Source organism: Abrus precatorius, unplaced genomic scaffold, assembly GCF_003935025.1.
Source record: "Abrus precatorius isolate BTA unplaced genomic scaffold, Abrus_2018 Scaffold7, whole genome shotgun sequence".
NCBI classification, from domain to species: domain Eukaryota; kingdom Viridiplantae; phylum Streptophyta; class Magnoliopsida; order Fabales; family Fabaceae; genus Abrus; species Abrus precatorius.
In genome coordinates, this window is record NW_020874417.1 from 7,580,396 (window position 1) to 7,590,316 (window position 9,921).

The window sequence follows — 9,921 nt, forward strand, 5'->3', positions numbered from 1 at the left end:
TGATACAAGTATTGTGACACATCGATGGGTGTATTCACAATATATGTATTGTGATGCATTGAATTATATGGCCACAATACATGTATTGTAACATGTTGATATGTAAATTATATATGAACTGATTAGAGAGAAATTAGTGTGAATAGTCACAGCGATACACTGAGAGTATGGAATAGGGAGCCGACTATGGAGGTCTAGGAGAAACGCAGGTGATGGATGACATCACTAAATGTGCACAATTTATAAAGTTGTGAATGCATCATATGGCCACACACGTGTTTCCTAACTAACACTCCTGATTCTACTTTTGCTAAGGGCCCTATAAGTGTATATGTTGTATCTGTATGCATGGATTAACCTACAGTTATTCACCTATTGCGTAAGAACTCATGAAATACTGGAGGTAACTATGTGATGTGATCACTTTGTATGATAAATTATTGAGTTGAAAATGAAATGGAATGAATATGTTATTGGTATATGTAAGAGTGATAAGATGATTAGAATATGATTAATAATTGGGTATTTTATTAATTTTATGTAAATATGATATGACAATTTTATAAGAATTAATGTGTTCATTTTGCATATGGATTGCAAATATATTTTCTAATATATAAATCATATTTTCTGTTATGTTTTAATGATAAGAAAGGAACTCATCCTTACAAAATGCTTTAGGTAATAGGAATGACGGTTAGGAACAAACTCTCAGCATTTGCGTATGGATTGGAACTGCTCTTAGAAAATATTGTTCATTATGATTTTGTATTTAAGTATTTTACATTGTATATATATATATATATATTTTGGTTAATAGTTTGTAAAGAGGATGTTTTTATATATAAATTTAAATTTCGTGTCTATACACTTTATATTATTTTAATTTGGTAATATTATCCAATTACAGTTAGATTCTGATTCATTTACTACTTAAATAAATCGTAAATATTTTTGAAAGAAAAAATTTTGAATTTCTCACATTTGAGAATACCCGATTTGAACAAGAACTAATTTATTCTTTTGATTTAAAGTTGGAAAAGATTTAAATTATTAGTTTTAACTAAGAAATGAGAAAAATGAGTTGATTTGTTATAAATTATTATTTATTTTCCAGAATTTAAAAAGTAGGATGTCACATTATTTCACTAAGTCTATAATTTGAGCCCCTTATTTCATCTTTCATTTATGGGATAAGATTTAATTTTCATATTTTCTTGTCCTAGAGAAATATGATGATGGTCATTAAATCCATATTAGGATATTAGATATCTTTCTTTCAAAATTTTATTGCAAAAAATGTCAAGTGGTAGTTATTCAAATTATCTCCCATCTCTTTCAATTATTTTTTATTCACTACAAAATAACATTTGATAAATGTAAATTTTATTGAAAATAAATATTTAGTCAAACTCATTTATATATAATTTGGTGTGACCTAATTTGTCAAATAACTAAATTATGATTTTTTTATACAAATTAATTCCTTCCAATTAACAAGGTTGAAAAAAAAAACATCTCTAACATTGTAACACGTACTTACTTTTGACTCATCATTTTCTTCATATATTATTTCCATTACATTTACTTCATCAACACTTTCTTTCATGATTATCCATTCATACTCTTGTATCTTCTTGTATTATCCAAATACTCTTTTATTATTTTGAGCTATTATTTCATTTTCTCCATTCTTGTACCATTATATTTTGTTCTATTTTTGTGAAGCATGACCAAAATGTTTATACCATTTCTATTAAACTTTTAGGAATGAGCCTAATCAAGTCTATATTATATAGGAGAGCTTGGTCTTCTTAATATGACATTAGGCTTATAGTTGCAACTTTATCTAATCAAGGTAATTGGACTTGTGCACCTCTTAGTTATATTCCCTTTAAGTTTCTCATTTTCAATCAATGTGAGATTTTTCTATTTTTCAACACCTCCCTCCCTCAAGTCTAATTGAGTTAGTTTAGTGTAATTGTGACTTTGTTTTCAATATTCAATGTAGACTTGTACTTTGTTTGAACCTTAAAGACAAAGTCTATCTTAATTTGTTGCTTAAACATGTATTCCTTTTTCTTGAAGGGCAACAATCTTTAATATCTTTATATTTGAATATTTTCAGTTAGCCTTTTTTTTTTTTTTTTGTTAAAAGACTTGTGATCTAATAAAAGAAAGAACAAGAAACTTAAAAAATTAACAAAAAAAATACAAAAAAGGAAAAAAAATAACTGAAAAAAAAGATTCAATGAGATGACTCAAACATAGCCTCAAAATTCAAGAAAAAAAAAGGGCACAAATCTAAGGAACAAATAAAGATAAACTTGTAGCTTTTAAGGTTCACATCTAAAGTTCAAGCTTAGGATGAAGATTTGAAAAAAAAAAAGTAATAATTATATTAATTTGGTCGAATTGAACAAGAAGAATACTAAAAGTAAAAAGAAGACCTACATCGTGTTAGTTAAAAATAGAAGTGTTAAATAAAGTGCACAAATCATAGAAAAAGTTACAACCTCACACAGTTACTTAAAAAATTGTCAACTTACAAAAAGTTAAGACTTGGACCCGACCCTTTTATGAAAGTTTCAACAATATCAGCATGCGAAGGTCGAACAGGGAATAATTTACGAGTGCAAAAACAATATCAGCATGCGAAGGTCGAACAGGGGATAATTTACGAGTGCAAAAAAGTACAACTGTTTGTCAAAATGCTAATTTACGACTGCAAATACAAAACGGAAAGTATTGTTGTACTGGTGAAGTCTTGTCTAAAGCTCGTTTAACCTCCACCTTTAATGGGACGACACTACTGAAATTTTGAAATTAGATTCAAATCTGGACACCTTTCTAATTCCTTCAATTAAGTTAATAAACCAAAATAAAAAGCTACCGTTGACAAAAACAAATAAATGAAAGGCCGTAGTTGAAGGTAGACGAGAAAGGCGTCAAGGAGATTTGAAGATTGATTTCAAATTTTACTTTCAAACAGAAATACGAACAAAATTCCAACAAATTGTAAAAATATTGAGTCGGTCAACTAGGTATTGGTAGAGAGAGATAAATTGCTTTACCAATTTATTAATCACTTAATTATGGAGAAAAAAAAAACAGATAAAAAGAAAAAATGGGGACACGATGGTCCAGCCACGTATAAAGGCTGGAGAGGATCTAAATTCGACCACGATATCCTTAAGTTTTACAATTATTTAGTTTCACTTGTTTTTGTTTTTCAAGTAAACTCCATCATATGTGTTTTATTTCGTCATGGAATAAGTTTCTAATGATTCGACGTATTCAAACAGTTTCATGACCGAGCTAGACTATTATTCCTAATTATTTTAAGATATTTCGAATAACTACTAAAAAATAATTGAAATTATAACTACCTTTTAAAGTAAAGGTAAATTTTATAATTGTAACAAACAAAATACTTTTACTTTTTCACAAAACCTGTAAAACTTAAATAATTTTTTCATACATTCTTAAAATCATTTTTCAAAAACAAGTGGGGCAATTATGAAATTGTCATAATAAGGAAACGAGATTACGCTTTGACGAAAAAGAAACGAGATTATGAAAAAAAAAGTGTGCCCACGTGCAACCCCAAAAAAGTAACTTTGAAAATAAACTTAAACCGTTGGACAAAAAAAAGTTAAATCAGCAAACCTATAACATCAGAAGTCATGTCAGTAACACTAAGTAGCAATGCACAACAACAACAATAATAATAGTAGTAGCTCTGGCTAATACAAAATGGAAAAACAAAATGTACGAAATCAAGGTGATGTTCATACCCCCGGCTTGCGCAATTCAGCAGCTCCATGTGCAAAGTGGCATCTCTCTCCAAAGGTGCAAGATCCTTTCGCAAAATTCTCACACAGCTTGGTCTTGAAGTTGCTTCCAGGGGGCGCAGGGGCCCCAGGAATACCTGGAGTGGATTTAGGTGGGGCAGACATTGATATAGTCAAAAGTAATTCCTTTACCATGTTACTTGCTTCCTTAATCTGTTCAAAGCTTCCCTCAAGTTCGATGTTTCTGAGATTTGGATCAGATTCATGCTCTCGTATTGAAAGTTTTGCTCCTGTTTGGCGACAGATCTGCTTTGAGTTCACACCACCCTTCCCAATGATAGCTCCAGCCAGGGAAGCTTCTACACTGATCTTCGCAGTAGAATTGGCACCAAAGCTAGCAGCCAGACCAGGAGGAGCCTCAACTCGACCAGACATACGACTGGCTGCTGTAGGACCCAAAGGACGATGGTCATCAATTGATGGGGCAATAGGTTTGCCAAGTTCCCATTCACCATGGGCAAAATGGCACTTGTCACCAAATTTGCAGCCTTCAGCAGTATTGAACTTGTTACATATGCGGGTTTTAACAGCAGACAGTGCAGAACCATTAGGGACAGGTGGTGGGGCTGCAATATTCCTCGATGGTGGAGGTGCAACAGGTTTTAGATTCATCATCTGGGCAACAGCATTATAACCGCCAGGAACATAATGCAAGAAGTGGCAGCTCTCACCAAATGGGCACCCAGCAGTGCTGCAAAAAGACATTACAGCACAATCAGATCATCATACACTGTATTGTTATTATATAAAATGCAAGCCTACCCTTTTATTTCCTGTTTTCGGCAGCATATAAGTGAACACAGTAACTACGCTTAGGAATGTAAATATGGAAAGAGAGCATGAATTATTTGGCAAGACATACACATGCAATTGCTGTGTTCCAATAAATTTTTAAAAACAGAAAAACTTCAAAACCAAATTCCTCAAAGAGAAACACTTGTGCAAGAGCGCTTAGACAAATACAGAAGAGGCAGGTGACACGGCACATGAATCCAGTAAGGCGCTCCTTACAGAGGATAAACTTGGGCAAAATTTTAGAATAGCAAATCTTTCTTATATTATTTCAATGCTTAATTGTAAACAAGTACCATCATTTTACATTATATACACCCAACAAACCTGAAAATTCTTATTTCCATTTTAAAAGAGATAATAATGATAACATGGAAAGACCAAGCTTACTACTGCTCCAGAGCAAATGCCAATCGTGCATTAGAGAAAAACAATGAGTTGACATGTATCTATATGGAAGTAACGTCTCATCATCTGTCTGTTTAATATATACCATCAATGGGGTAATTTATCAGAACAATGCTTATCACAATGTTATTGTTAGCTTATGACCATATCTCTTTTGGCTTTAATACACTTAACAAAGTGCACAACCATTGACAGGAAAAACCAATGGCTTTCAAACAGGTATAGGTTGATGAACAATAATACTATTTCCACCAAAAGGTTAGAGAATGCACTCCTCCATTTCAGTCATTTCAAAGGATTGAAACTGAAATTTTCATAAGGTGTAATCAAATCAGCTTCCACTTCAATCACCTATATCAGATAGTAGCAAAAGACTTATTAAACATTAAGTTGAAGACATCATTTGATACACAGCTTAGGCTTGGCAACAGACCAGGGGTTTGCTCAACCCAACACCATGCAGCACCCTTTTAATTAGCACCTTACATACCCCTACTCATGAATTCAAATACTCTATTCACATCCCTGTCCCATCAATTATATGCTAAAAACTTGGGTGGGGGCAAGCAGGGCAATGACTAAGACAACTTATTGTCAATTGAGAGTGTTTTTTTTTCTTTTTTTTGGCGAGGTTATCAGCATTTATTTGGGGTAAGGATAGGGGACAAAAACAGTAAAAGGATTTGATCCCCAATTCAGCCCAAACTGAACCCAGCCCATCCCACTCCTAGGAAAATTTCAATGTTGCCAAGAATGAGGTCCAACCTAGGACCAAAACAGGGGCACAGAACAAAATCAGGCAGCACCCACAGACCAAAATCCCAGGTTTGCCTTGTCACACTTCTCACCAAACGAAATCAGGTCTGGGCACAGAAAAATCAATGGTCAGTCATGGGTTCTTAATGAAATCAGGTCAGGTCTGAGCTTTATTTCTTTATGCAGATGGTCAGATCATTTAACACGGTAGAGTTTCTACACTCCAGTCCAGCACAGTGATTCTACACCAATCCCATAAACAAGTTTAGAACTCAGACCAAGGTAGTTAAAATCGGGATTTTACTTTAAATCGTAAAGGAGAGTGAAAATCGTAAATCGTAAAATCGTAAATTGAATTGTAAGATTTTATAAAATTCATATATATGATATAAATTCATATTATTCATATAAAATATCATAAATTAAGGGAAAAAAAACTTCAAATCAGTAAAAGTACTTAAACAACGTAGCACTCACAAATCATAATTTATTCCATAAGAATGTAATGCATTTACATGAATAAAAAATAGACCAGAACAAAAAAGATGCAAGAACAACAACAATAGATTTAGTTGCAGACCAGGTTGCACGCACTAGGAGGACTGTTGAATGTTGACAACAATGTTAGGGTTCAAAGCTGCTAGAGGCAAATTAGATTCCATAAAAAGGAGATATATGAAAGAGGCGTACGATAGGGTTCAACAAAATAGACTTTGCGAGAAATTTTCAAAATCGAAGTGAAATCGTAAAATCCCACAATTTGAGGGATTTTATGATTCAAATCGGGATTTTACAAGGATTTTACTCAATTAGGATTTTATCAACGATTTAAATCGGTGAGACTTCTAAAATCGTAAAATCGTAAGATTTTAAGATTCAAATCGGGATTTTAACTACCTTGACTCAAACCTAAAGTTGGCACTTCTCAAGGAAGGGAAAATCATAAGATTGCATGATACTATGCGTGGGATTATATATATATATAAAGTCATTGGACTATTTCACCTCTATCTAGAATTTGACCGAAAAATAAAACTCATCTAAAAAGTTAAGAATACAAGTAACGTGACAAATTGATCCTAAACCCACACCCAGCCCACCTCACAAGGATAAACAACACTAACATGCCTCAAGCTCTGTGGGGAGGGTATGCCTACCCATGGGTAGGGTCAAAATTAATAAGAATCTGAGGTTGAGATAGGCATTACAGGTTTATAACATAATTACAGAAACGCATACCAAACCAAATTGTAAACTATCCTGAGTTTCTCGAAGAAAATTCAAGGACTAAAATTCCAATATAGAAGTGGGACCCAGAACATCACAACAATTTATGATAAAGTACAAAAAAATTTCATAAAATATGCAGCACTAGTGTCCATTAGGAAAAGTCACGAAGGATTTATCAGTAAAAACATTTCCAGGAGCTTAGAAACAATAATATACAATGGTTAATTTAAGTTGACGAGGCAACTTGCTAATTAAAATTGGAACACCATTAAATGTTAAAAATTATATTTCTTTTATAAAAATATAGATGATTAATTACTCATAATCTGGAAATATTTTACCAAGCATTCCATTTCTTACAATACTGATCATAAATGTAATTTAATCTTATGTTAAACAGCATTCAAGGGAATGAACTGTCAAACAAAAATTATATTCATAAGGGAGAATTAACCAAAGCAGATCAGGTCACCATCCTAACCAGCAAAAGAAATGAAAAATTTTAAAAAGAAAAAATATCAAACGAGGGTGGTTTAAACTAACATCTCAATCAAATTCACTTCTAATTCTTGAATCTTGACCAAAAGTTTCATAAAGTCAGAAAGCAAGATTGGATACAGTTGGCCAGTTCAAGTTATAGGTGACAAAAAAAACAAATTTCTCTTTTGAAAAATTTAAGTACAAAATAGTGATACTAAATTTTATTGTATATGACACAATTTCAACATCATACCTGAGCCAACAACCAATCAAAGTTCACCATATTTGCTTGTTAATAGCTTACCAATTGAATGCAGTAAAACTGAAAGGTTGTTAATTTAATAGAAAACAACATTTACACAAATTAAAGAGCAAAGTAATCACGGACAAAGAGATGATCAATTTATCTTTGATATAGTGTTCCCAATGCTAACAGTGATCCTGCAAATTGTTATCTTTATCATACTCCATTAATAAACCATTATTCCGTTACAACTTGATTAGACCAAAGAACAGTATGTACCTGTATAAAAGCTTTGAACATCCAGTTAATTTGCAGAATTACACAACTTATTTTTATAGCAATTAAAACAATTAATTCTTAAAATAACTTGTAATATAACAGTTTTAAAAAAATGGAAAATATGCAGTTCAAAATATTTATTTAGATAGGAATAGATTAGAACCTGAAAAACTTGGTACATGGCTTCGATTTGCTTCCTACACCAGTTGATAACGACTCCATTTCTGTTGCAAAACATTAATTACTTTTTCTCAGTTAATGTTCTCTGTTATTAATCTAGTACACTATTACAAAACTGATAAAATTTTATTCAAAAACTATTTTTTTGAGTTTTGAGTAATAATATATTGGAATTAAAAGGGCTAAGTTTCAACTTAGGGCCATGTGAATTGTACCCCCTCCATGCTTCTAATTGAAGCAATCGTCCTAACACCCCAGGGTGTGCAAATTACATCACCCGACATTGCTATGTCATTTAAAAAAAAGAACTGTGCTCAAATTAAAAAGAATTTCATCGGCGAAAGAAATCTCATCATCTTTCCTTTTCAGTTTCTTCACATTCACTCTTTCCCAGTACATGAATGCGACACGGAAAGAAAGAGAGAAACGACATGACTCTTCCTATAACGTTCTTGTTTTTCGGCTAACAACCTATTACAAGTGCAAATGTTTGTCAAATGCACAATCCCTTTAACCATTTCAACAAAACAAACGTTTCAGAGTTTTAATGGAACCAATTGCTTCAAACAAAGGCATGAGAGGTAAATTGCAAGTAACCATAAGCCAAATGGATCTCTATAACTTGGTAAACAAATAAAATAATACCGTGTTTGGATTAACGCTTAAATGCTTATGGATCTACATTTACTTCAACACCACTATTTATAACTTCTGCATTGGATCCATGTTAACATTTTTCAACATGTGTCCAAACACGCACTAAGTATATCAAGTGAAACATGAATCAAACCAATTCACAAGTTCTTCTAAGCTTTCTCAACAGTGTTATTAGCTATTACAAGCAATTTACTAGGAAACACAAACGCAAATAAATTTCAAGCAGAACCATAGACAAAGCTAAAAAAAATGGGGTATGGGGAAGTTTTGCAATGTCAAGTAAGAGAGGTGAAGATGAGAACCTAATTTGGTCTTCTTAACGGTGCCATTAAGGTTAACGGCAGCTTCGGGTCTTCCTCGCTTGCGGAAATCCATTCCAGCGAGAAGAAGTAGATCGAGATCCGAACAAGGGAATCGCCTCCAAATGAATAAAGTGCAGAACGAAAACCCTAACCCTAGAGAGAGAGATTCAAAGCAAGGTAGAGAGAGAGAACATAAAAGGAAGGTGGCAAAACCCTAACCGTGAAGTTCAATGAAAAAGAGGTTTTGGAAAGGGAAGAGAGGTGACGAAAGGAGGAGAAGGGTTCGGAAAACAAAAACACTGCCACTGCAAATTGCCAATATTAGATATATTATTGTAAGAGTGTATTATAATATATTATTGTAATAATATAATTTTGGTTCAGATTTTTATACCGTTAACGACTCATATAATTTTTAGGGTTTATAAAAATTAAATTAAATTAATCTATTATTAAATTAAAATTATTTTTCAATAGATTATTAATGCATTTAGATTTGCATTAAAATATCTTTATATATATTTACTTAAATATTATTAGTTATAATTTATATCTCGAATCCACTTTTACAATTTTGTTTATTACAAATTGAAACACACATTAAATTTGTAAAAAAATTATAAAAATTAAATTCTAATTAATAATTTATTAAATAACTTTATTTTTATATCTAATATATATTTTAAAAATATAAATTATGAAATTATATATCTATAAATATTCAATTTATTTAAAATCT

The 9,921-nt window shown here is 32.0% G+C and overlaps 1 protein-coding gene across 5 annotated transcripts; it reads right to left on the reverse strand.

The window, feature by feature from the left end:
* Positions 1–3,603: 3,603 nt before the first annotated feature.
* On the reverse strand, positions 3,604–9,500 carry LOC113872461 (zinc finger CCCH domain-containing protein 36-like). Of its 5 annotated transcripts, none has more exons than XM_027510029.1 (4): positions 9,183–9,500; positions 8,207–8,267; positions 3,798–4,545; positions 3,646–3,669 (listed from the first exon to the last, which is right to left on the reverse strand). In XM_027510029.1, the coding sequence occupies exons 1-4, from the start codon at positions 9,253–9,255 to the stop codon at positions 3,661–3,663; spliced, it is 891 nt and encodes a 296-aa protein (XP_027365830.1). In that variant the 5' UTR covers positions 9,256–9,500; the 3' UTR covers positions 3,646–3,660. The 5 variants fall into 5 exon arrangements, with proteins under 5 accessions (XP_027365831.1, XP_027365830.1, XP_027365834.1 ...); XM_027510033.1 differs by lacking the exon at positions 3,646–3,669 and having other exon boundaries at positions 3,749–4,234; positions 4,421–4,545; XM_027510032.1 differs by lacking the exon at positions 3,646–3,669 and having other exon boundaries at positions 3,749–4,237; positions 4,400–4,545.
* Between the last annotated feature and the right edge of the window lie 421 nt (positions 9,501–9,921).

Coding starts and splice junctions, on each gene's coding strand:
- LOC113872461 (XM_027510029.1), bottom strand. CDS start 9,255: ATGGATTTCCGCAAGCGAGGAAGACCCGAAGCTGCCGTTAACCTTAAT. Junction 8,268..9,182: donor CGTTAAGAAGACCAAATTAG/GTTCTCATCTTC, acceptor GTTTTGCAACAG/AAATGGAGTCGTTATCAACT. Junction 4,546..8,206: donor CCATGTACCAAGTTTTTCAG/GTTCTAATCTAT, acceptor GTCTTTTTGCAG/CACTGCTGGGTGCCCATTTG.